At 46.7% G+C, this 27,876-nt stretch overlaps 1 protein-coding gene, 1 long non-coding RNA gene and 1 pseudogene across 7 annotated transcripts in view; 2 read left to right on the top strand and 1 right to left on the bottom strand.

Moving 5' to 3' along the window:
- The first annotated feature begins 289 nt into the window (after positions 1-289).
- Positions 290-5,312, top strand: LOC127691036 (uncharacterized). The gene is made up of 3 exons (XR_007979209.1): positions 290-333; positions 2,206-2,285; positions 5,229-5,312. It is a non-coding gene; the product is annotated as an uncharacterized LOC127691036 (long non-coding RNA).
- Positions 5,313-7,523: 2,211 nt separating this feature from the next.
- Positions 7,524-12,925, top strand: LOC127690809 (uncharacterized; annotated as a pseudogene).
- Positions 12,926-18,816: 5,891 nt separating this feature from the next.
- The window catches only part of Nek4 (NIMA related kinase 4), a 63,379-nt gene continuing 54,319 nt past the window's right edge, over positions 18,817-27,876 (bottom strand). For 3 of the 6 annotated variants that reach the window (XM_052189999.1, XM_052190002.1, XM_052190003.1), the window contains one exon: positions 18,817-19,610. In XM_052189999.1, the coding sequence (XP_052045959.1) occupies positions 19,545-19,610 (66 nt within the window). In that variant the 3' untranslated portion in view covers positions 18,817-19,544. The remainder of the gene's footprint in view (positions 19,611-27,876) is intronic. The other 3 variants (XM_052189997.1, XM_052189998.1, XM_052190001.1) reach the window with 1 other exon arrangement.

Genomic DNA, 27,876 nt, shown 5'->3' with positions numbered 1-27,876 from the left:
CCAACATCTCCAAAGGCAGCACCTGAGGCATCTTCCCACTCCAAACACTGTTTTGTCCCCACTTGTCCTGAATCCTCTTTGTTCAGCAATGACCACTCAAGCCTTTAGACTGGTCTCTCTGGGGAGAGGATGTGTTTTGTGGTCTTGTGTCTGTGTTGACAGAGTTCTAGGTAATTGGACCCAGTGTCCCTGGGGGCAGGGGCAGGGGGAGCTCCCATGACATGCTGCTGAGTGCTTAGGGTCACATCTGCTTTTCAGGGAGAACTGGACACAAACTACAATCACCCAAACTGCCACCAAATGCCATTGGTTTGGTGCCATCCCAAGACGCAGGTGAGCCAGACAGAGGGAAGCCCTAAGGCACAGAATGGCCACTACTCTCATAGTTTAATTTTTAAGTTTTGTGGTTTTGCAGTTTAATGTGAGCCATGTATCGTGTGTTAGCTGGGAGTTCCAGGTCCCTTCAGGGAGGCAGTGTGACGTAAGCGAAGTGGAGCCTGAAGTCCCCTGAAAAGCACAAAGTGAAGTGCCAGCTGGGACCTGTAGCTTTCCAAGGCACGAAGTATGCTGTCAACTGCTAAACCCACTATAGGGACAAATAAGGTGTAGGCTGGGAACTGGTTAGGTCAGGGACTCAGGAGGGCCTCCCGACCTAAAGCTTCCTCAGGACAGGCAGCCTAGAGCAAACACTAGCCCAGCCCAGCCGGCAAGCTCAGCCAGCTTCCTGCATGAAAGCACTCTGAGCAAGGGGGTTGGGGGCCTTGAGCCCAGCCTAGCAGCAAGGAGTCCGGGCAGCACTCAGGGTTCCTGCCCACGCCATCTTCCACTACAGGGCATGTCACGCTTTCTGAAGGCCCCTTCAGGCAGAGCCACAACCAGACCCTCTCTGGCAAGCAACAAAACAACAGGGATAAGTCCCTGGTAGAACTGAGGGTGCCTCTCCTTCCCTCTTAGAAACGGGAAGCTGCTTCAAAGTTACTCTTCCTGGTTGGGAGTGGCGCGCGCACATTGGCACACACACATGCACATGCATACACGCATACACGCGTACATACATACACACACACACATATATGCACACACAGACACACAGACATACACACATATACACATATACATACATACATACATACACATACAGACACATACACATATACACATGGACAGACACGTACATACAAACACACACATATACATACACACAAACACACACAAATATAAACACACACACACAGAGACTTGAAAGGGTCTCAGAAAGCTAATAAACCTCCATAGGGATGGCCCGGCCTTGAGTTTAGAGACCCTGCTTCCTAGAACCTTGTCTAGCTGCTTGTTTGTTTGTTCCAGTGAATTCACATGTTTTTGTACTTCAACAAATCATAACCCAGGAAACTCTTCAGAAGTTTTAGGTCAAGCACAAACCTGGGCATTTTTTATAATAGACGTAGTGGTTTTGCTTCCCCCTGCTGGAGCTGCTTGGAGCCTGGCTCTCATTTTATCCTCACAAATGCCTCAGAAAAACTATAACTCAGATTTGAGAATGAGAGACATAGAAAGGTTCTGTAACAATCTCTCTCCCTGACTTCCACCCCTACCCCACCAATAAAACAAAAAACAAAACAAAAAACCAAAAAAAGTAGTCAGGAAGCCATTGAAAAGAACTCTTAAAGATTGCTATAGGGATTCTGAAATGTGGCTCTTTGCAGCCGATGTCTTTTGGCAGGGGTTGGGTCTGGGAAGAAATCAGATATCTTTTTTTTTTTTTTTTAGATATTTTCCATTTCAAATGTTATCCCCTTTCCTCATTTCCCCTCTGAAAGCCCCTATCCCACCACCCCCGACTCTGACTCACTCAGCCCACTATTGCCAGGAGGATAGCCCTGGGAACACACCTAGAGTTGACACAGACAAACCTCACTGAGCAATACTGGCACAAGAGCTATCCTGGGGCAGGCTGGACTTGGGATATGTTTTTAGCCTGCCCTTGAGGCAGATTTTGAAGCTCTGGAGCACTGAGAGTCCTGATCCCCTGATGGAAGTCCCTAACTCTCCAGGGGTTCCCTTTAACAGTTGATGCTCTCTCTGTGTCTGGGTTCCTGTCTCAGGAGGCTGAAGGGTAAGGCTGGCCAGATCCTCCTGTGGTAAACAGCTCCCGGCCTGCAGCCAGGGGCCAGCCATACATACCACTCTTCATTTCGCTGCCAGGCACTAAGAGGCCTAGTCTGATCATTGCTGTCATTTGCGGGGAAATGACACCAGAAGTACTGAAGGAATCTAAGGATGAGGTGAGTCTGGCCCTCCCCCCCCCCCCAAGCATTTTGTACATCGTGACTCTTTAATCAATACCTCCTTTCTCTTAGGCTGACAAAGCTCGGAGCATGGGGGCATATGTTTACTGTGTGGGTCTAGAGGACTCCGAGAGACAAAAGGTAACTTGGCCCAGATAAGCAGGGACCCTCTGAAGCCTACTAGTGAAAAAATCTCTGGTACAGACCAGACCTCCCAGGGGATAGTCCGCACCTGTTGGGGGGGGGGGTACAAACAACAGGTCCCGCTGCAGAAACAGACTTAATGGTTGAGTAAGCTGACCTCTGACCTTAACACTTCACAGTCATCATCCCCTGAAGGCAAGTAGCTGTGTCTCACATCTAGGGACCCACTGTGTCCTCTCTCTCCCAGCTTGAGTTTCAAGACACCCTCTCTTTTGTAGTTGAATGATATTGCAGACAATGAAGAAAATGTGTTCATTATGGGAGGCCATTCTAATAAGCTCCACGAGCTAGTGGACACGGTAAGCAGGCTGAACACAAGCAGTATGCATGACAGCATCTCCCTGGGCCCCCAGCGTCCTCCATGCCTATGCATGCTTCCCTTTCTCCATCAGATTGGCACAATGACCTGCCTTGAACTCAGAAGTGTGGAGCCTCTGTGCGTAGGAGGTGAGATTTGAGGAGCAGCTGCTTGCTATGTGTGCTAGTGACATATGTGTTAGTGTGGGTATGGGTGGAGGTGGTGGAGGTGATCTATGTGACATACGGTTGGGTGGCAGAGTGTGCTTGCATGGTGTGTATCAGTTTCCTATGTCCATACCTTGTGGTATGAAAATGTGTGCAGGGTCTGGGTAAGGATATGTGATGTGCACTTTTGTGCAACTTGTCTACATGGCATGTGTGTGGTACACATCATGCTGCGGTATACATTTGGTGTTTGTGTTATATGCATGTATACATATACATTATGTGTGTGCTTTGTTTGTGGGGTGTGTGCTGTGTTATTCTAAATACCTCTATGAGGTGCCCACATGTGGCATGTGGCATGGGAGGGTTTTGTGTAATCTGTGTACAGTATGTGTGGTAGGTATATATAGTGAGTATATGGGGTTATGTGGTGTATGTTGCATGTATGTTTGTAGTGTGTTTGTTATGTACCTTTAAGAAGTATGATATGTTGTGTGTTTTCTAAACAGTGTTGAAGCAACTACACATAGGACTCACAGTACGAGTGTCTTGTGTACTTATGAACTGTGTGGTGGGTTTGTGGTTTAAAGGGGGCAGGCAGATATGTTATCTCTATGACTGGTTCTAATGCAGTGTACATTTGTCAAGGGATATGTGTCAGTGGTGGCAATGTGAGTGTGTATGCAACTGTCACCTTTTCTGTCTCAGAACAAATATTTTAGTTACACTGAGTTAAATAAACATCCATCTCCACAGCCCTGGCCGTTACAGTTATTTTAGATGCTGTATGATTTCTAGTTTTATAATATTTACATAGACATGATAGGACATCTTGGGGGTAGTTCTCAAGTTCCATCATGCATTGTGTGCATACATCTGGAAGGTGACATCAGACCATCAGGCATTATTTCTTGTGCAAATGCATTTCAACTAAGACTCTCCATGAGGCTAAATGTAAATTTTAAGAGTATTTCCACTTGTGAAGACCTGTTGAACATCAAAAACTTATTTATTTATTTATTTATTATTAGATATTTGCTTTGTTTGCATGTCAAATGGCATCTCCTTTCCTTGTTATCCCTCTGAAAACCCCCTATCCTGTCCCCCCACCTGCATGCCAATCCTCCCCCCACTTTCCTGACCTGGCATTTCCCTACACTGGGGCATAAAGCCTTCACAGGAACAATAGCCTCTCCTCTCATAGGTGTCTGAGAAGGCCATCATCTGCTACATATGTAGCTGGAGCCATGGATCCCTCCATGTGTACTCTTTGGTTGGTGGTTTAGTCCCTGGGAACTCTGGGGGTACTGGTTGCTACATATTATTGTTCCTCTTGCAGGGCTGCAAACCTCTTCAGCTCCTTGGGTCCTTTCTCTCGCTGCTCCATTGGGGACCCTATGAAAATGCAAGTTGTCATTCTTCTCTTTGCTGCTGAGTAATGGTGACAAGTTGCCTCCAGACACCAGCTCAGTCACTGACCTGTTAAACTACTGGTTATCTTGTGCAAAGCTAGCACAAACAGGGTATTTGTCACTTTAGGGGAAATCCCAAGGCCTGTACTCTAAATGAAGCAGTAAGGACTGTTTCCTTGAGCTGTTTCTGGGTCAACCTGTATGCCATGGAGACTCAGGAGGGTCAACTACATGTAGCATCTGAAGTTTGTTGGGGGCCAGGAATGAACCAGTACTATCCCATGGCATCTGTCCAGATAAATGATAGAGAACCCTGCCTGCCTCCTGTGGGAATAGCTACCAAGATACCCTCTCTGTGTCCTCTGCATATTGGACTCAAAGCCAGGGAGCAGACCCTCTGCTCTTAGAACGAGCTTGCTTATGAGCTGTGGTCTTCAGTGGGTAAGGAAGAAGGAGTAGTTGAGAACAAATATGTTGGCGTCTGGCTTTGCAGCTGAAGCAAAATAGGAAAACTCTCAGAGGGGTCAGGAGCCTCCTCTGCACTTCTTGTTTTAGCCTTATGTCTAGGGTCTCCCACTTGGAACCCTGGGAGTTTTAGGATTGGTCTCTGTGTGCGTGGTGGGTTTGGAAGGCTTATTAAATCAGGACTGATGCAGAAAGGTAATCAGCATGTACAAGGCTCCATTAAGCTACATTGGTATAGACCCTTGGTGACATGGAAGGAGTTGAGCTGTAGAGCCCACCGATGTTGGCCCAGACATAACTGTTGCATCTCATGGGGCCTTGGAAATCCTGTCTGGGGCCACTATAAACAAGGCAACCAGGGACATACCACCTCTACTTCATGTTTTCCTTGCAGAAAATCAACCAGTGCTCTTAAGAGGATATGGCTTTCACAATGCAAAGAATCTCAACGAAGTTATTTGTAGATTCAAGTTCAGTGACTCCATGATCGTCAGTAAGTAAACCCTCTCAGTGCCTCAGAGAAATGTATCTTCCACAGAAATCCTTCCTCTCAGCCAGGCAAGCTTCCCACTAACTCATTCCTAGTGGGTACTGGGAAGCAGTACCAAGAGTGTTCACGTAGCATAACGAGCTACCACTCTTCTTATGAACATAAGAAAATAATAAAGCCCCAAGCTTCTAGGGATGGCTGGGGAATAGGCATCATTCCTTAGGGAGGCTGGGCTGACAGGGACTTGCCCTCACAGCAGCATTTGCCAAGCTTGTCCTCAGTTTGCCTCCTCTCCTGAGTCTGTGTATGGGACAATAGTTGCCAGAATCAGAGCCTAGAGGTGTACCCAGTACTCCCCCCTACACACACACACACACACTAGGCATCTGTATACAGAACAACATAAAATTAAATTTTCTATGGCAACAGGAGTGTTGGGTTTCCTCAGTCTGTACCTTACAATATGTCTTCACTCAGCCAGACTCTACTGGGCCTCAGCCCACTCTGACTCAGAGCGGCTGCCTCGGTGATCCAGATGTATCTGCTTTTCTCCATTCTCCAAGTAGAATGCTGGCCCAGTTAGTGCCCCTTTTTGGAGCCCTCCTTCCTACCCCGAATTCCAACCATTCCATAGATGGGAGCAAACCTTTTCTGCCCCCCCCCAACAGATTTTAATTATAATGTTCATGACCAGACCCAAATAAGGGCTCATCATTACCTGGATCAGTTTGCTGGCCCCAAGTCCGTGGTCATACTACCTGTGAGTCCCTGAACCTTTTCTACCTTAGAGGACAAAGGGAAAGCACTATATGTGTAAGATGGAATTTTAACTTTGCATTTTATGTTCCAAGGGCTTGGGATGCTAGCATTACTCATTATGATTTCTCTAATAAAAATGATACACACTGCAAAGTAGAGAAATAGAAATGAATCCCATTAAAACATTAGAACTTATGAATGGTAAGTGTTGTTGACACTTTCAAATATGCAACAATAAGTACTAAAATGTGGTTAAAACAACTCCAGTGAGACAGAGAAACTGCTGGTGTGAGAGATGTGTTCCCAGCAGTTAGTGAGAAGTCAGGAATATAACTGGTGTCTTTCTGTTTAGATCACTGATGGGTATGTAGACTTTGCCATTAATATATCCAGGCAGCCAAATCTATAGCTGTCATAGAACATTCTAAACAGGTGAGGAGTCTGTTTGTACCAACATTTAAGAATGACCTAGAAACTTAGTTCTGGCAATAAGGAAATGTTTCCTTGTTGTCCCTGGAAGATAGGCATGGCCATTACTAGAGATAGCAAGAGTCCAGAGTCGTCTCTCAGCCTTCTCACCTAGTCTCAGGGATGAGGTCAGCAAGGAACTTTCCGGTCTCTCTCATTGGTGGCCAGAAGGCAGCAGGTACAGAGCTGTGGTTCTCAGCTTTGGGGAGGGGAAACTCAGAGGATTTCAGGAAATGGAGGTCATGACATGGAAGTGATTATCCTCCACGAAGCACAGACGGCAGGACCACTGGGGCTCTCTGAGGCCACGCAGTCCAGTCCACACAGGAGAAAACAACGACCTAAGAAGGTGGGGCGGGACAGGCAGGAAAGCTGGATTCCTTACCAGCAGAGATTGCACCCAGCCCTCTCCTCTGGACCAAGCTTAGGGCAAGATGAGAATGTCACGATTATAGTGCCCTTCGCAGGTTTCCACTGAACCTCTCTGCTAGCTTCCCTAGTAGTAGGTGGCATCCATACAATATCACCTGCCATTTATCCCAATGTCATCCCTGGCTTCTCTTAATCCAGCCTCCAAAGCCATCAGCAACAACTCTGTGGCCTCCAGTATCTGTACAGCTCCAAAAGAGTCAGAAAGTTTGGAACAAAGAAAGACCTCTCCCCACAGCTGAGCCCACCCACCATTGCTCGTCCCTCCCTCCTCAGCAACCTTGGCAGATCCGTTGAAACTCATTCCATCCCCTGGCCTCTCCTCACTGGTCTTACTTTAAACATCAGCTCAGAGAGGATGGCCGTGCTCCACAGTACAGGAGTACCAAGAACTGTGTATGACTTTGGAACAGCAGCCATCTTTCATCTGCTTCCACTCATTACCAAGATGTCAGCTCGGCTTGTCATGCATAGCTTGGGGTGGCACAGGTAGATGAGCAAAACAATTGACATTCTTCCCCGTGTCACTTTCTTTAGATAAAATTCCAACTGATAAGAACTCCACTGTCATGTTTTGTCCTGCACCAAAGATAGAGCAGCCTGGACTGTAAGTACCCATATTTCTTGGCCCTATGAATCCAGAGACAATGTAGTCTTCATAGTGTACAGCATTTGGTTTCCCCTCTGTTGTAGAGCATCTGTTTGTCTGCAGGTGAGCTCTGGATGCTCTACCACCTGGCCTTGTTGGTGATCCCCATGGGATTGCCCAGTGCCCAGGCTCTCCTCAGAGCTGGGAGCAGAGGATGATAAACAAGAGTATTATCAAGACCTGGTGTTCCAGGCCACCTTCCAAAGCTAAGACAACAAACTTTATAAGTCCAGAGAGTCATACAGGGCATGAAGCATCACTCCCTTGTTTATAGCCTACTGCTATAATGACATCAAAGGCCATGAGGGCCCTTCATGTCCTGAGCCATCCACTTGGCCATAATTGCACAAGTTGACTCCTTGTGCTTTGGGCAATAATCTCTCATGGCTCACCTATCCACTCTGAGAGGCCCAAGGGTTAGAAGTCCAGGGTTGTTACCATGAAGAAAGCCCCTATGCAGGTGCTGATCTCTAAGCTGTTTCTTGTGGTCTACCTTTTTGTGCATTAGAACCATCTTAGTTGAAGTTAGCCTGAACGGAAGAGACTTCCTGGCTCACACCATCCCTGTGAATACTTCTGACTGTGTGAGTATCCCATAGGGTTCAATAGCCCTAACTAGGGAGAGGCCCTGGGAGGATACAGATTCTCCTGGAAAGTCAAAGATGAGGAGGGGGCTAGGTGAGAGACCCAGGAGTAGCTTATGCCACACAGGCAGTCCATCCTAGTTTCTAGGACAGGAATAAGGGGGTGGGCAGGTGCCGGCCCTGGCAGCAGCTGTGGCCATCACTGCCAACCCTACATGTGGCCTGTGTTTTCAGCCAAGGTGTTTCTAAGTCACAGGGACCTCACAACAGTGCTATCTTCACTCCTTGCTCTAAGCAAGACTGTGACCCTTTGAGGAAGGGCCACATAAGCTGAGGGAAGTTTCACACAGTCGAGGTGGGAGGGACGACAAGAAAGGGTCCTATGTCTTGGGAGCAAGCATCAGCCTGGCCTTCTCTCAGAGATTCTGTAGTCCAGCATATTGACAGCTGAGACCACGGTGACAGCTAAGATCCCAAAAGTGCTCAGGAGCCTAGGCTGTCCTCGCCTGGGTTCAGAGCATGGCCTTGGAGCAAGAGACCTGCTCTCCAACCCTTCTGTGGAACCTTGATGCCAGGTAATTTAGGAGAATGGAGAAGAGGCAGAGAGATGGCATGCACTGGGCATCCAGGAAGGGGGCTTCTTGGTGTTCCACATTAAAGCTAGGGTGTTGCTAAGGGAAGTGATCTTCTCTCCCACAGATACCAGTGACCACCACTCCTGCCCCTGAAACCTCTACCCTGCCAACAATTCTGACAGCTTCACCAAAAAGCCCTATCCCCAAAACTACTGTCCCCCATATTATACTCCTCCCTCTTCTACCTCCACCCCTGCCTCTGCCTTCACCAGCCATTGTGCGTCCGCCAGCTGAGCCAAGCAAAGAAGTTTTGCTCAGCACTGTGGTCCTGCTCCTGATGCTGATCCCTGTGGTGCTGTGGTGGGTCTGGTGGCTGTGCTGCACACCGGTGAGTGCTCAGTACCCACCCAGGGACAGGAATCTGGGACAACAACACCCACCAGGACACTTGCAGCCTGCTGAGGCAGGTGCTGAGGATTCTCCAGGGGCTTCCTAGGGATCAGGTGGAGCTCTCCGGCACAGTAGCAGGATGCGAAGTGCTTACCTTTGTTCCCCAGGGACCATTCTCTGTCCTTTCCCACAGATGAGGGTCGTGTGTTGTGACACAGTTACAACAGAACTGTGTTAGTCACTCCTGTACTGCAACAAAATGCGTGAAATAACCAACTTTGAAAGAAGAAAGTTCTATTTCCCACTCACAGATTTTGAAGGTTTTAGTTCTTAGTGTCCCATCCATTTGAGCCTGTGGGAAAGCAGCGTATTGTGATGAGATTGTGGGGCAAGGAAGTCCACACCTCATCTCTAGCTCTGAAAGAGGAAGAAGTATTCTAAGACACACTGCCGAGGATTCACTTCCTACAAAGGGTCCTCCGATGTCCACCCTAGGCTGCAACACCTCCATACAGCACATAGGCTGGGATCAAGACTTTAACACTCAAGGCATCTTGGGAACAGTTTCCAAACCATAACAGTACATCTCATTCTGTCTGTTTCACCCTCTAGCCTGTCAAGGCACTGCCAGTACCTGCACCACAACCAACGGTGAGTCATTCTTTGTATCCTGATAAGGTCACATTTCAGAGATGTGATGACCAATAAAATATGTCATTGTCCGGCCTGTACCCAGGGCCTCCTCCTACCTCAGCAAACACAACGAGGTGAAGGATCTGCAAAGGCTGGGGGTCTCTCAGTATCACCTGATAATGAACATTCCTAGAACCTTCTGATCTAGACCATGGTCAGACAACCAGTATGAACGGCTGCTGTTACTGCAGAGGCTTTCAGGAGACTCCTGAGAATTCTGATTGATACTGAGGCTGCTGAGAGCAGAGGCTTCTGAAATGAGCCCTGCGTCTCATCTCCAAGATAGGGTGTCTCCTGGCTCCTATGGCTGTCTGCATCTCTGTCTCCTGGCAGGGTAGAAGGGTTGGCTGGGATCAGCTTAGGGACTGAGGGATAAGGAGAGTGAAAGAGTCCCAGATGGCCCCGTGCTGTGAGGGATATCCCCAGGGAAACACAGGGACAACACGGGTAAGCACCTGCAGCTCCCATCAGGTAAGGACCAGAAGTTGTAGAGAGGCTGGGGCAGGTGGAGCCTGGGTTTGGGCTCAGATGGGAGCAGCCTCCCTGTCTTGGTTGGACTGTGCTGGCTGAAGAGTAGCCTGGGTGAGGATGTCTATGCAGAAGCCAGAGACAGATGGAAGGGACGGTTACCTGCTAGTGCTGGCCCACTGTGCAGCAACCAGGCCAGACTTCTGCCAGCCAGGCTGACGCAGGAGAGCCAAGGTCTCAGAAGGAGGCTGTTATTACTTTGAAAAGCTCCGTATATGAAAACTGGGGGGAGGGGACACTCTGCTTTTCTCCCTGGGGAAGACCTCCCCATGGTGTGGGATACTTCTTTTCTTTCATCTCCAAACCCAAAGGCCCCACAGTGCCAGGTGTTGTGCAGGGCACACAGTGCCCCTGTTCCAGAAGTGGCAGACAAAGCTCAGACAGGTTTTTCTCCCTTCTACCAGCCCCAGAAGGAAGGAAAGACCCATCCTCCAGTGCCTCCCCCAGCTCCACCACCACCACCACCACCAGTGAATGCGCCCCCCATTGTGATCATCTGCTGCTGTAACTGGTGCAATGTGTGTGAGAGAACAGGTATAGAAGTAAGAGCCCTGTGAGGGCTGGGATCCAGGCTGGGTTCGGGGGCCCAAGCACACCTAGGTCTGACAGCAGAGGTCTGGGTGTCAGAGAGAATACACCTCTTGGGACAGGTCTGGATAGATATGTTCACAAGGTAACATCCAATGCCTGTGGAAGAGATACACAGAAGCCCACACTACATGAACTCTCCAAATAATTGAGTCTCCCTTTGGCACTATGTAGGTGTTAGGGCAGTAGCCACTGAGTGCTCTAATTAGCCAATCCCTGGTCCTCAGAGCCATGGTTCCAGACATTGTTCTTTGGACAGTGTTCCAGCCATGGGAAACAGTGTCTCTGACAGTACCCTTAGAATGTGAGTAAGCCAAGACACGCTGAACAACAGAGGCTCATGAAGCTAGAGATGATAAAAACATAAAGGACCAGCCCTGCAAAACCTCTACCCACTGCAAAAATTGGTAATAAGCCTGTGTCCCGGGACCTCTTCATACACAAGGAGGGAAAGATCTGGCCTGCACGATTCTGCTTCATGCTGACATGGGCCAGCCGGAAAGGGGGCTGTCAAAGGCTCTACCAAGCATAGCAAACTCCTTGTGTGTCATCAAGCTCTGGAAAGCTGTCATTAAGCCTGAGGTCCCCTTCTTTCCCCAGAAGACCTACGTCCTTCATGGGGAGGGGGAAACCATCAGAGCAGCACCCTGGGGCCTGGACAGAGAGGACCTATGAGACCAGCACTTAGGAAGAAAGATACCCAGTTTCCATCCCGCTTTGTCCTCTCCCTCAACATTTACTCTCTGTGGGGAACCCGTCCTCCCATTTTGAAAGCCTTAGGTTCCCCGTAGTTGTCCAGGCCTGCCTTGTCTTTCCCACACTGGTGGGTGGCCACAGAGAAGTCAATCCACACCTTCCAGAGAGGGAGGATGCCTCTGTCAATTACAGGGCCTAGCCTGAAGGGCCTGGCCCCACCCACTCAGGGCCTTTGACACCTAGCTGTAGAAGCTAGGCATGGGGTGCCCACCATAAGGGCCATGGATCTTTAGGACTCTCTGCCATCCTCTTCTCTCTGCCCTTCATAAACTGAGAAAAGCCCAAGACGTGCGACCTGATGCTAAAGAGCCTCCCAGGTGGCTCTTGGATGTGGTCCTTTGAGAGCCATGGTTGATCACTGGGCCACAAAGACTGGCTGGTAGGCATGATTGACAGTGCTGGGTTACCATCTCTGATATGCTTGCCAGATAATAGAAAACCCCAGCTACGACTTAACCTTGTACTCGCCCCCAGTTCCTGTCCCAGGGTATATGCAGTCTTCAACCGCTGACCCTGTCCCAAGATTTTGCATTTGGAAGTCTGGAGTAGAAATCACTTTGGTTTCTAAGCCCTTTTTTAGTATGTAGCTCTTCCTCTTCCTGCAAAGTGAGCAGGACAGAGCCCTCCAGCCTGTATCCTCACCAGGAAACTCTTGGCATCCTCTCCTTGTGCTCCTCCCATGTATCCCCTTGGGGTGCATAGGGCCCCTCACCCAGTCTCCAACACGCCTTTCTATACCCTAGTCCTTAACTGAGCTACAGAGTCCCTTCTGCCAGGTAAGAGCAAGAGACATTGGTCCCAAGTATCCACATCTGACAGACTTCAGCCTCTAGCACTAAGCCTAGCAGTCTAGTCTAGGGAAGAGAAGACCCTTCCTCCAGGTCCACCCTGTGCTGATGCTGGCACCAACCCCACCCCTTGAGCAGAAACTGCAGGTGCCCAAGCCACACCTTTGTGCCCTCATCTTTGTTGTCTCCCTGCAGGGACCGTACACCAACCTTGGCCTCCTGAAGGACCTCTGTTCTCGAGTTCCCTGAACCTCTGAGACCCACTTCTTCCCACCCAAGGAGTACCTGTGTCTGCCCTCCTGCTCCCAGTGCCACCATCTCCAACACAGTCGTCCCAGGCTATTTCCTTTGCACCCTCCCTCCTGCCCAGGTGTCTCCCAAAGCCTGCTTGTAACTTCATGCAGCAGACCCATGCAGCAGACCCATGCAGCAGACCTCCCAGAAACTACAGAATCAAGATTGAGAGGTCTTTCTTTGCTGCTAATTCAGACCCATGTATCTGTTCTTGGATTTTAATTTTAAAAGAGTTGGACTTATTCGTTTGGTTGGGGGTTTTTTGGTTTTTTGTGTTTTTGCTTTTGTTTTTTCGAGACAGGGTTTCTCTGTGTAGCCCTGGCTGTCCTGGAACTCTCTCTGAACACCAGGCTGGCCTTGAACTCAGAAATCCGCCTGCCTCTGCCTCCCAGAGTGCTGGGATTACAGGCGTGCGACACCACTGCCCGGCGGACTTTTTCTTATTAGGAGGTTTGTCATGCAAAGGTAAACCTCAAATGTGTTTCTGGGGCACCCGGAAGGACAAAACTTCATGGTGTCATGTGGCTAGGTGTACATGAGTTCTACAGCTTTGTCACCAGAGCCGTGACACACCACAGGTTTTTAAGACAAGCTCTATATGAAGAACAATCATAAAATCATCCTGCTTTATCCTGAGAGTAAACTTGACAGCTGTGGAAGTATTCCTGGGGCTCTAGGTGTATATCTAGCTTTTTAGATTGGCCAGGGGGATCCCAAACTCAGGTCCTTGTACTTAACTACCTGAGTCACTTTCTAGCCCAGTGGTTCTCAACCTGTGGGCCATGACCCCTTTGGGGATCACATATCTGACATCTGGCATATCGGACATCTACATTATGATTCATAACAGTAGAAAATTACAGTTATAAAGTAGCAACAAAATAATTTTATGGTTGGGGTCTCCACAACATGTGGTGTAGGAACATGTATTTAAGTGTCACAGTATTAAGAAGGTAGAGAAAACTACTACCCTGTTCTAGCTCCTTGGTTACCCTTTGGCTTTGTTCTCTATATAGGGTTGTTTTGTTTTTTTCAAAGAAGTTTCAAGTCACGGATATACAGAGATGTTTAACAAAGGCCAGAGTGTTCTTACTCCACAGTCAGACAGGAAGAAGGACATAAGATAAAGGCTTATGGAGTCTGGCTGGCAAGTGGCAGGGCCCCATGTGTAGTCCTATGGGGCAGAGTCCAGAGAGAAGGGACACAGGCATCCCTGGAGTGTATTTACCCTGAGAACATCACCCAAGATGACATATAGGCGTGCCCATATGCAGCCACATGCAAGCTTACAAAGGCTATCTGGACATTAGATCCCTGGAAACCCAGAGAATAAATATTTATGGTACTTATGATGCCAAGAAAAATGTAGGCGTGCAAGCGAAATTTCATCTATTTCCCTAGAAGCAGTATGTGTTTGTGGCTATCTTTACCTGGTAACTTCTCTGTGTATGAATAAGGCTCAGTCCACACTTCTCTGAAGCTCTCCATGTAAATAGTTCTTGTATCCTGCCCTTCTCTAATCTGGGATCCCACCTAGCACATGCCAATCCAGCTTGCTAATTCACTGACAGTGAAAGGCCGGTTCATAAACACAGAGGGAGCCTTTGTGCTCTAGCTTCCATGACTTAGAGTCGCAGCCCTGCCTGGGGAAGAGCATTGCTCAGGAGCCGTAGGACTTCAGGAGAAAGTTTTCTCCTCTTGGGCCATCCACGGGGACCCTCACCAGACTCTGTAGTGATCAGTGTCAGAGACAAGGGGGAAGAGCAACATCACCAAGTCCCCCTTGTCACTCCCTCCCTGGGGAAAAGGAAGATGGGGTACAGCTGCCACTTAGCTGACCAGCAAGGAGAGTGTGTGTTGTTCAACTCTCCGTTGAGCCTCAGCCCCCATGTCTTAGAAATAAGCAGAACATTTTCAGATAAGTCTCACCTTGGAGCATCACCAAACCAAAATAGAGAAGGTTGATTCTTAGCCTTGACCAGGATGAGAGCAAGATCCCATGACTGAATGTCATCTGAATCATATGATGAGGGATCCTTAGAAGAGTCACAATGAGCCAGGATGGGCAAAAGAATGAGTAGCCTCCACATGGACTGCCAGGCACTCTTCCTACAAAAGAAGGAACGGGCGGTGCATGGCTGGCTGGAGAATAGGTTCTTTTCCCTTCTATACTAACCCGAGCACAGCTTGCATGCCAAGCATCGTCAAAAACAGCTGACTAGCTGAGCCTTCCAGGGACCCTCTCAGTGTATGGGGCCCTCAGGGATTCAGCAGGAACAGGAACAGAAGGTTTTCCTTGACACCTACTGAGCAGCCTGGCTCCGGCAGATGTCTGAGAGTCTAGTCTTTACTGTGAGCAATTCCAAGACCCTCAGCTTTCTGTCTGTCTGAGCCCAGCTTCCCTGGTCCAAGGCTACCTCTCAGAGACGGAATGCATGGCCACAGAGGATGTATGGATTTTAAGGAAGAAAATCCCTTCCCTGTCTGGCTTCATGCACTGTTTTGTGTCAACTTGACACAGGCTGGAGTTACCACAGAGAAAAGAGCTTCAGTTGGGCAAGTGCCTCCATGAGATCCAGCTGTGGAGCATTTTCTCAATTAGTGATCATGGGGGAAGAGCCCCTTGTTGGTGGTCCCATCCCTGGGCTGGTGTTCTTGGGTTCTATAAGAGAGCAGGCTGAGCAAGCCAGGGGAAGCAAGCCAGTAAGAAACATCCCTCCATGGCCTCTGCATCAGCTCCTGCTTCCTGACCTGCTTGAGTTCCAGTCCTGACTTCCTTTAGTGATGAACAGCAATGCGGAACTGTAAGATGAATAAACCCTTTCCTCCCCAACTTGCTTCTTGGTCATTATGTTTGTGCAGGAATAGAAACCCTGACTAAGACACGTCAGTTTCTGATTTCCCTTCCCAGAGGCCAGAAATGCAACTCTGCCCCTGGTCAAGGGTGACTGAGCACTGGTGAAACAGGTCTCACACTAACCTCAGCCAAGTCAGAAGACAAGGAGGATTCTCTGCCTTCTCCAGCAGGAAACATGCCTACTGTACCAGAGATACTACCAGCAGACATCTCTCTGATGCAGAACTGGGCACCCGGTGGCTCTTTAGCACTGAGGAGAGCAATTTCCCCATTTGTTTCAATTTTTCTGTCATTTTTCACAAGACAAGGGTCATAGGGATAGCTGACTGGACACTTGGGTTCTAGGACCGGTAAATCAATATTAGAAAAGTCGTCAGTCATATTCCTGCCTCATCCGTGTCTCTGATGTGTCCTTTACATGTCTGGGCCCAGAAAGGAATAAATGCATCCTTATATGTGATCATGCATGGACTGCTGACAGTTTCTGCATCCCACTTGAGAAGCTTCCCCCATCCTGTTAATTTGAATATATCATGGTTTATTTGAGAGTGCTGGAATACATGCCTTTATATACTACTGCAGACAGTTTTATTCCTTTATTTCCTTTCTTTCTAAAGTATGTCTTTTTGTTTTATTTGTCTTTTGAAATTGGTAATTAAACAAACAACTTTGGTATTTTGTGTTTCAGCATATGGGCATATGTAATAATATATATTATATACACATAAACACTAAAAAATAAAGCCATGTCCCTCTGACAAGACTGAATTCTACAAGAAATAAAAGGCCTCAAGGCCTCACTCTATTGTTTCTGCCTTTTCCCTTCCAGAGTTACCCAGACCTACTTTTCTAGACATCTTCACTAGAAATACAACCAGAAAATCTGATCTTAACATAAAATATTTTCACAATGGCCCTAATACCTAATTTGAGCACAGAAACATTAATTCCAGCTACCACAGTTATGTGATATTTTAAAATGCTCTGTCTCACCAAGAAGTTAAAATGTGTTACTTAATGTGTGTGAATGTGTCTAAATGTCTCCTAACATGTATATTGTCAGTGGCATTCACAAACAATTAGTGTCATTTTCTTCCAGTCACACCTAAAGGTCTCAAGTGCACAGCCCCAGCCTCCTAGGTATCTTCTTCTCATGCCCCATCCTCTTCTGTGTCTCCCAACTTAACAATGCACACCAGCCTAGGAGATGGGTGTGGATGTTCATCTCCTCAGGCTAATGCAAGGGTCATCTTCCTGGTGTGCTGTGGATGCCTTCTGTGAGGGTGAGAGTCAATCAGGGCCACCTCTCTAAAACCAAGTATTTTCTTCCCACTCACCTTGAAAATTTTATCATTTGTCCTCATTTTCCCATAATGGCTACCGAACATGTTACATCTCCAGATGTTTGAAAATGCCTGTTAGGGAAAGATCTGTGGCTGGTGTGTGGTTCTTAGCCTAGCGCCCAGCACACACCCTGGTTGAGATCAGAGATGGAGTCATTTTTGGATGGAAATGAAGCCCAGAAATCAGAATTCACACAGGCAGAGAAGCGGGTAACTGAGGGGATAATTGAGGGGGATTCTGTTGGGGTTTTGTCTAAGCTCCACCCCACAGCTACCTGGCAATAGCCAGGTATGCCCCGCCCCAGAGATCTGGCCCACTATAAGAGGAGCTACTTGCTCCTCCTCTCCCTCTTTGCTCTCTGCTCTCCCACACTCTCTCACCTCTCTGCCCCTGGGGCTCTTCCCCCCTCCATGTGGTCATGGCCGGTCTCCTCTCTCTCTCTCTCCCTCTCTCTACCACTAACTCCCATCCCCTACTCTGAATAAACTCTATTCTATACCATGTCTGTGTGCATGTGGTCCCTCAGGGGCAGAGGTGCCCAGGCAAGGGCCCGCCTGGACACCTTCCCCCACACCGCCTAGCCACCCTCCCCTAACCCCCTATACTCCCCCCCTTTAAGCCCTTTCATCTTGCTGCCGAAAGTCCTTTCAGATTCTCCCAGCCCATGCCTTCTGGGTTCTGCACAGCAGATATACTTCCAGTGGCAGCACAGGGCACACAGAGCCCACAAGTCTCTGAATTTGGCCCAACCCAGCAGCCATAACCCACTTGCAAGGAGAACAATTCAGGCACCGGGACTGGAGCCTCTGCGGCTCACACTTCCAAAAGTCTGTAGTCTGTAGCCCTGCACCTAAAATGGTGCCAGACTGGGAGGCACTGAGAGAGACTACCAAACCACCATCAAGCCAAGTCTGCAGCCTGCAGCTCCTGAGGTTGGAAGTCTGCAGCCTGCAGCTCCTGAGGACTGTCTCCTGCTGCCTGGGCCAGCTGTCTGTAACTGAAGCCAGGCTCTGTGCCTGTGTAAGGGTGGGGCACTTGTCTGGTCCATCTTTGCTGGAGATTACCTTCTGCCTGGAGCCAGCCCCAGCAGAGATGTTTCTTTCTTCTTGGTTCTTGAGGCAGTGGAGCGGGGAAGAGCATCTGCAGGGGCAAGACTTTGTCTTACGAACTTCTGGGGTAAGACTTTGTCTTACAGAAAATTTAGGGTTGCTGTATAATAAAAAGTTTACTTATCTAAGTCTAAGTTACTAGGCTAACTTAGCTGACCTGCCTTCTGTGTTCTTCTGAAGCCAGAGACTGCAGTCTCAGGCATTTAACACCTCATCCTAAAACAGCAGGAGATTAAGTAAAGTATTAGTTGCTAGAGCCTTTTCCCTATTGTCCAAATGCCTCTTGCTTGTCAGTCTAGGGGGAAGTTAGGAGCAATAAACTTCTATTGAACTAGAAGAGAATAACACTTGCAGAGAGAAAAACTTCTACATAAGTGAATATGTATAATCTCACATAAATTCATACATACAGCTTCATACATATTTTCACACAATGAGTTGGGCCCAGCTTGCATGCGTTCTCACAATTTCATATTTACACACACACACACATGCATACATCCTCACAATTACATGCTTACACACACATCCATACTTACAGCATATGGAGCAAAAGACCGAGCACCGGTGCAGAAAGAACGCACTCAATCTGGATGAAAGATGGATTCCAATATTTATTGCATTGAGAAAGAAAAGGCTTCCACCCATTTAATGCTAAATGAATTAAATCCATGTTTGTAAGAAAAAGCTGTGTTTCACTTAATAAGACTAAGCCTCTCTTCTCCTTCCCATGTACCTGTCCGGTCCCATGGTGAGGAGAAGCCTACCTGCTCCTTCTGCTCTCTGCAATGTCTTCCTTTTTCCTCTTTCCCTCTGCCTCCTGCACATTGTTCACTTAGTTATTTTATGTTACCTATAGCTTCTAAGTTATTCCACTCTGCATTCTCCTTCTAATCTTGTTCTCTTCTGACTAAAATCTTCTCCTCAGTTCAGTTCTTCTCTCAGCTCTGTTCCTCTCACTCAGTTCTTCTGGTCTTACTTCTCTTGTCCTCAGCCCTTAAACATCTTTCAGAATACATGATGGCATGTTACAAAGTTCATCATACGTTCTCACAAAATTCCAAGTCATATTGAAATAGAAGTTCACAACAGAAAATGTTTATATGCATATCCATTAGGAGTAATCAACTAGTTATCATTTGTCTTCTCTACAGGTTCGTAGAAAGTTTAAAACCATAACTAAGTTATAAGTGAAGGTTTTTTTCCCTATATAACCCATTGAGTCTGATTAGAGCTGCAGGTCCACGCGTGGGCCCCCGAGTGTGGGCAGCTCTCCTCATGAAAGCATTCCTCCCTCCAGCGGCCCGCAGCTACCAATAGCACTCAATAGGAGAGAAGCTTCAGCATGTACTCAGGCCAAGCTTTGGCTCACAGTTCTGAAGACTCCTGTCAAAGATCAAGCGCTCCTACTACTTTGGGACTTTGGAAAGATGGTACTTCAGGTCAGCATCTAGTGCGGACGGTATATCGAAGAGCTAGAAAACAAAATGGAAGAGATGGAGGTCTCACCTTCCCATTGAAGGATAGGTCCTCAGGGATTAAAAATTTCCCATGAGGCTACAGTATCGATACCTTCCATCTAACCCACAACGATCTGTACAGCATCTAAGAACACATGCGTTTGTTTTTTGTTTTCTTCAAAATTAAGTGGAAAAGCAAGCAGCACAGCGGACGATATTGCTCCACCTGATAGAAATCTGCTGTTCAGAATACATACACAGTGTGAATGAGCAAATACGAAAAGATTGACAGCCCCAGTGAAGAAAGAACACATGCACACAAACACTTCGTAGGAAGAAACAAATGCCCAGGTCACGTGACCAGATGGCCAGGCCCCTTAGGAATGAATAAAAGGCAGATTAAGGACACAGTCTAAGCTATCTATTCTATAGGAAAACCCATAAAACTATGACAATAAGACTGCCTTGAACTGTCATGAAAAATGGGGAAAGGACTCTAATGTTGTAAAGCCAGTATACTAGATTTGATCAATTTCAATTCGTTACTTATGACTCTCATTATTTTAAAGACAATAACAAAAGATTTCTGGAGAACCAGTTTATCTTGTAAAATAAAATTTTGTTTTATTTTAAAATTAATAAGAGGGAAGGTTGTGATTCTTAAGGACTTTTATGAGCATACAGGCATAAAAGAAAAGTGATCGTGGCATTTCTAAACGTGATTTCCCTTGCAGTCTGGGTGGCCTGGATTCCTTTTGAATGCGGTTGCGGGGCATCATCTCTCCACGCCATGACCCCCCTCTGCCTCTCCAGGTACTTAGATGAAGAAGGGTGACAGCACTGGGAGCGCCCACCCACACTCCTCTCTGAAGCTCCACAGCCTGGCAAAGCTCTGGCCAGAATGACACCACGCCTGGGGGAGTGATGTCATAAAGGATTCCACAGTCCTGAACTCTCACTGAAGACACTATCTCCTCAAGCTCTGGGCTTCCGTAAAGTCCATGCCCACTGATGCTGTGAAAGAGGCCCAAACCACAGGGAGAGGCCACAGGTTAGGGTTTCATGACCATTCCAACTGATCCACACTCTAAAGTTCCTCAGCTCTGATGCCACAGTGAAGAAGCTTCCAGACAATTCCAGACTTTCCTAGTCCTGGGGTATTCCCAGGTTCCCTTTCCAGGGGGACCTCCCCACACCACCTTAATTGAGGATCTGACTCATGTAACCTAAGATCACAATAAAATGGTTGTGTTAAGTTATCAAGGTTGGGCAGCCTGTCATGACCCACCGCGGAACCTGACAACCGTACACAACCTTCATCTGCTTCTGAAATCAGATGTTGCCTGCTGCTTTCAAGACACACATTTAGCTGCCCCACACCCCCACTTTCTATACACCCGCCCCTTAGTACTTTGACCTCTTCACCCACAAAAACTGGTGAATTCGGGGGAGACTTCCGGCGGCGGCAGCGGCGGCGGCAGTGCAGCAGTGGCTGGTCCAGCTGAAGGGCCATCAGCAGTGGAACCAAGGCGACACAGGGTCCAGTTAGGCCCTGCGCCCACGACCACTGACCTTCGCTGACCAGCCGGGCGGCAAGCAGCTGCAGTTGTGCGGTGCCTTTCCTGCACGGAAGCCACTTCAGAACTCGGCCTCCCACCAGTCAGGAGAGGTGCATCCATCTTGGTTCCGTACTCCAGGGATCGGACAGACTGAGGTACACAAACATAATCCGAGGCCAACACCGCGGTGGTCTGAGCCCGACGGGCATTGGCCTGCACCCAGGCCCTGGGCTGGTCGGGGGGCCATTGGGGTGCCAACCCAGCCAGGAGGTTTTTTGCCCAGGCCTGCGTGCGCCCACCATTTTGCCTGCAGGACGACAGAGAGCTCAGGCGGGCAGACCTGTAACAGGCATAGCCTGAGGCTAACAAAGCGGGGGTCTAGGCCCCAAAAGGCACAGGACTGACCCCAAGAACTGGGCGGCTTGGTGGGCCATCTGTGAGTCAACCCGCACACGTGATTGTTAGCACAGCAGACTCTCCCGGTGCTTTCAGGGAGCGCGGGCGCGCCCGCCCGCCATCCTAGTCACCTGGCAGACCCAATTAACAGTCATAGCCCTAGGGGAACTTTGCTCGGACCTTGGCCTCCCAGGCTTTTGCCTGGACTCAGGGACTGGGCGGCCAGGCTAACCTTGTGTCCGACAGCCCGGTTGGCGGATCGGCTGCCCAGCGGAGTGAGCGGAACACAGGGGAGGTCACAGCAGCATACACTGTCGGCACTCCCTGGGGGTGCACACGGGCTCCATCTGGTCCACAGACACAATCTGGGGCAAGGCCTCAGGCAGAAGCCCTCAGCTCTACTCTCTCTGCTTCCGGATCCAGATCAGCCTGGGCGGCAGCACCACATCTCCAAGTCCTGCAAGTGGCTAGCTGGGCTTCCGGGCGGCCAGCTGGGAGAAGTCAGTGTGCTCCAGTGAATCCAGTGGGCCCCAGCGGGAGCCTTCGGGTGCCTGCTTTGGGATCTGAACAGCCTGGGCAGCAGCACCCTGTCTACAAGCAGTGCAGGAGGTAAGCTGTGCACCAGAGGCCAACTGGGAAGGGGCAGCTTGCACGGGTGAGTCCAGCACTGACAAGACTAACACCAGCGAGAACTAGATGGCAAAAGGCAAACGCAGGAACGTCACTAACAGAAATCAAGGCAATATGGCAACATCTGAACCCAATTCTCCTCTACCAACATGTCCTGGATACCCCATCACACCAGTAAAACAAGATTTGGATTTAAAATCACTGGTCATGATGCTGGTACAGGAACACATGAAGGACATACTTAAAGAAATTCAGGAGAAAATGGATCAAAAGTTAGAAGCCCTTGCAAGGGAAACACAAAAATCATTGAAAGAAATCCAGGAGAATACAAAAGCCAACAAGGAGGAAATGCAAAAAACACTTAAAGAAATACAGGAGAACTTTGGTCAACAGGCTGAGGTCATGAAAGACGAAACACAAAAATCTCTTAAAGAAATACAGGAGAACTTTGGTCAACAGGCTGAGCTCATGAAAGAGGAAACACAAAAATCTCTTAAAGAATTACAGGAAAACACAAACATGCAAGTGAAGGAGCTAAGCAAAACCATCCAGGATCTAAAATCAGAAGTAGAAACAACTAAGAAAACTCAAAGGGAGACAACTTTGGAGATAGAAAGCCTTGGGAAGAAATCAGGGGACAGAGATGCAAATATCAACAACAGAATACAAGAGATAGAAGAAAGAATCTCAGATGCTGAAGATTCCATAGAAACCATGGACTCAACAGTTAAAGAAAAGGCAAAATGCAAAAAGCTTGTAACCCAAAATATCCAGGAAATCCAGGACACAATGAGAAGACCAAACCTAAGGATTATAGGCATAGATGAGAGTGAAGATTTACAACTTAAAGGGCCAGCAAATATCTTCAATAAAATTATGGAAGAAAACTTCCCTAACCTAAAGAGAGAGATGCCCATGAATATACAAGAAGCCTACAGAACTCCAAACAGACTGGACCAGAACAGAAATACTTCCCGTCACATAATAATCAAAACACCAAATGTTCTAAACAAAGAAAAAATACTAAAGGCAGTAAGAGAAAAAGGCCAAGTAACATATAAAGGAAGACCTATCAGAATCACAGCAGACTTTTCACCTGAGACTATGAAGGCTAGAAGGTCCTGGGCAGATCTCATGCAGACTCTAAGAGAACACAAATGCCAACCAAAACTACTATATCCAGCAAAACTCTCAATCACCATAGTTGGAGAAACTAAGATATTTCATGACAAAACCAAGTTTACCCAATATCTATCCACAAACCCAGCCCTAAAAAGGATAATAGGAGGACAACACCAATACAAGGAGGGAAACTTCACCCTGGAAAAAGCAAGATAGTAACCTTTCATCAAACCCAAAAGAAGTTAAGCATTCAAATTTAAAAAATAACGTCAAAAATGATAGGAAGTAACAATCACTATTCCTTAATATCTCTTAACATCAATGGACTTAATGCCCCAATAAAAAGACACAGACTAACTGAATGGATACGTAAACAGGACCCTACATTTTGCTGCTTACAGGAAACACACCTCAGGGTCAAAGACAAACACTACCTTAGAGTAAAAGGCTGGAAGACAATTTTACAAGCAAATGGTCTCAGGAAACAAGCTGGAGTAGCCATATTAATATCAGATAAAATTGACTTTCAACCCAAAGTCATCAAAAGAGACCCTGAGGGACACTTCTTGCTGGTCAAAGGAAAAATACAAAAAGAAGAACTGTCAATCCTGAACATCTATGCCCCAAATGCAAGGGCACCCTCTTTCGTAAAAGAAACTTTATTAAAACTAAAAGCACACATTGCACCTAACACAATAATTGTGGGTGACTTCAACACTGCACTTTCCTCAATGGACTGATCAGGAAAACAGAAACTGAACAGGGACACAATGAAACTAACTGAAGCTTTGGACCAATTAGATTTAACAGATATATATAGAACATTCTATCCTAAAAAAAAGAATATACCTTTTTCTCAGCACCTCATGGTACCTTCTCCAAAATCGACCATATAATTGGTCACAAGACAGACCTCAACAAATATAAGAAGATAGAACTAATCCCATGCCTCCTATCTGATCACTATGGAGTAAAAGTGGTCTTCAATAGCAACAGAAACAACAGAAAACCCACATACACGTGGAAACTGAACAATACTCTACTCAATGATACCTTAGTCAAGGAAGAAATAAAGAAAGAAATTAAAGACTTTTTAGAACACAATGAAAATGAAAACACAACATACCCAAATCTATGGGACACAATGAAAGCAGTGCTAAGAGGAAAACTCATAGCCCTGAGTGCCTCCAAAAAGAAAATGGAGAGAGCATACATTACCAGCTTAATGACACACCTGAAAGCCCTAGAACAAAAAGAAGCTATTTCGCCCAGGAGGAGTAGAAGGCAGGAAATCATCAAACTCAGGGCCGAAATCAATCAAGTAGAAACAAAGAGAACCATACAAAAAATCAACAAAACCAGGAGCTGGTTCTTTGAGAAAATCAACAAGATAGATAAACCCTTAGCCAGACTGACCAAAGGGCACAGAGAAAGTATCCAAATTAACAAACTTAGAAATGAAAAGGAGATATAACAATGGAAACTGAGGAAATCCAAAAAATCATCAGATCCTACTACAAGAGCCTGTACTCAACACAACTGGAGAATCTGGAGGAAATGGACAATTTCCTTGACAGATACCAAATACCAAAATTAAATCAGGACCAACTAGACCATCTAAACAGTCCCATAATGCCTAAAGAAATAGAAGGAGTCATAGAAAGTCTTCCAACCAAAAAAAGCACAGGACCAGATGGCTTCAGTGCAGAATTCTACCAGACCTTCAAAGAAGAGTTAACACCAATACTCTTCAAACTATTCCACAAAATAGAAACAGAAGGAACACTACCTAATTCCTTCTACGAAGCCACAATTACGCTGATACCAAAGCCACAAAAAGATCCAACAAAGAAAGAGAACTTCAGACCAATTTCCCTTATGAACATCGATGCAAAAATACTCAATAAAATTCTTGCCAACCGAATCCAAGAACACATCAAAATGATCATCCACCATGATCAAGTAGGCTTTATCCCGGGAATGCAGGGTTGGTTCAATATACGGAAATCCATCAATACAATCCACTTCATAAACAAACTCAAAGAACAAAACCACATGGTCATTTCATTGGATGCTGAAAAAGCATTTGACAAAATTCAGCATCCCTTCATGCTTAAAGTCTTGGAGAGAACAGGAATTCAAGGCCCATACCTAAACATAGTAAAAGCAATATACAGCAAACCGGTAGCCAGCATTAAACTAAATGGAGAGAAACTTGAAGCAATCCCACTGAAATCAGGGACCAGACAAGGTTGCCCCCTTTCTCCTTATCTTTTCAATATTATACTTGAGGTACTAGGCTCGGGCAATTCGACAACATAAGGAGGTCAAAGGGATACAAATTGGAAAGGAAGAAGTCAAACTATCATTATTTGCAGACGACATGATCGTCTACCTAAGTGACCCAAAGAACTCCACTAGAGAGCTCCTACAGCTGATAAACAACTTCAGCAAAGTGGCAGGTTATAAAATCAACTCAAGCAAATCAGTGGCCTTCCTATACTCAAAGGATAAGCAGGCTGAGAAAGAAATTAGGGAAATGACCCCCTTCACAATAGCCACAAACAGTATAAAGTATCTTGGGGTGACTCTTACCAAACATGTGAAAGATCTGTATGACAAGAACTTCAAGACTCTGAAGAAGGAAATGGAAGAAGACCTCAAAAAATGGGAAAACCTCCCATGCTCATGGATCGGTAGAATCAATTTAGTTAAAATGGCCATTTTGCCTAAAGCACTATACAGATTCAATGCAATACCCATCAAAATCCCAACTCAATTCTTCACAGAGTTAGAGCAATTATCAAATTCATCTGGAACAACAAAAAACCCAGGATAGCTAAAACTATTCTCAGCAACAAAAGAAAATCTGGGGGAATCAGTATCCCTGACCTCAAGCAATACTACAGAGCAACAGTGTTAAAAACTGCATGGTATTGGTACAGTGACAGGCAGGAGGATCAATGGAACAGGATTGAAGATCCAGAAATGAACCCACACACCTATGGCCACTTGATTCTCGACAAAGAGGCTGAAAACATCCAATGGAAAAAAGATAGCCTTTTCAACAAATGGTGCTGGTTCAACTGGAGGTCAGCATGCAGAAGAATGCAAATTGATCCATCCTTGTCTCCTTGTGCTAAGTTCAAATCCAAATGGATCAAGGACCTCCACATAAAGCCAGACACTCTGAAGCTAATAGAAAAGAAACTGCGGAAGACCCTTGAGGACATCGGTACAGGGAGAAAGTTTCTGAACAGAACACCAATAGCGTATGCTCTAAGAGCAAGAATTGACAAATGGGACCTCATAAAATTACAAAGTTTCTGTAAGGCAAAGGACACCATCAAGAGGACAAATCGGCAACCAACAAATTGGGAAAAGATCTTCACCAATCCTACATCAGATAGAGGGCTAATATCCAATATATATAAAGAACTCAAGAAGTTAGACTCCAGAAAACCAAACAACCCTATTAAAAAATGGGGTACAGAGTTAAACAAAGAATTCACACCTGAAGAACTTCGGATGGCGGAGAAGCATCTTAAAAAATGCTCAACTTCATTAGTCATTAGGGAAATGCAAATCAAAACAACCCTAAGATTTCATCTTACACCAGTCAGAATGGCTAAGATTAAAAATTCAGGAGACAGCAGGTGTTGGAGAGGGTGTGGAGAAAGAGGAACACTCCTCCACTGCTGGTGGGGTTGCAAATTGGTACAACCACTCTGGAAATCAGTCTGGTGGTTCCTCCGAAAAATGGGCACCTCACTTCCAGAAGATCCTGCTATACCACTCCTGGGCATATACCCAGAAGACTCCCCACCATGTAATAAGGATACATGTTCTACTATGTTCATAGCAGCCCTATTTATAATTGCCATATGCTGGAAAGAACCCAGGTATCCCTCAACAGAAGAGTGGATGCAAAAAATATGGTATATATACACAATGGAGTACTATTCAGCCATTAGAAACAATGAATTCATGAAATTCTTAGCGCAAATGGATGGAGCTAGAGAATATCATACTAAGTGAGGTAACCCAGATTCAAAAGGTGAATCATGGGATGCACTCACTAATAAGTGGATATTAACCTAGAAAACTGGAATACCCAAAACATAATCCACACATCAAATGAGGTACAAGAAGAAAGGAGGAGTGGCCCCTGGTTCTGGAAAGACTCAGTGAAACAGTATTCAGCAAAACCAGAACGGGGAAGTGGGAAGGGGTGGGTGGGAGGACAGGGGAAGAGAAGGGAGCTTACGGGACTTTTGGGGAGTGGGGGGGCTAGAAAAGGGGAAATCATTTGAAATGTAAATAAATTATATCGAATAAAAAAAAGAAAAGAAAAAAAAGGGGGGATGGGGTCCGTGGACACAACCCTGAAAAAAAAAATAACTGGTGAATTCAGTCATCTTTTCAGTTAACAAAATATATGGTTTCCTTGAGGTGGTCACCAAAAAATGCCCCATGAAGAGCTGCAATGTAGAAAAGGAGTCCTCATCTGAGACTCCTGCAAAGGCCCTGTGACTGTCTCTTGGCATTGTCAGCATGAAGGCAATGAGCACAGA

The sequence above is a fragment of the Apodemus sylvaticus genome, chromosome 8 (genome assembly GCF_947179515.1).
Source record: "Apodemus sylvaticus chromosome 8, mApoSyl1.1, whole genome shotgun sequence".
Taxonomy (NCBI): domain Eukaryota; kingdom Metazoa; phylum Chordata; class Mammalia; order Rodentia; family Muridae; genus Apodemus; species Apodemus sylvaticus.
This window is presented reverse-complemented; position numbering and strand designations above follow the sequence as displayed.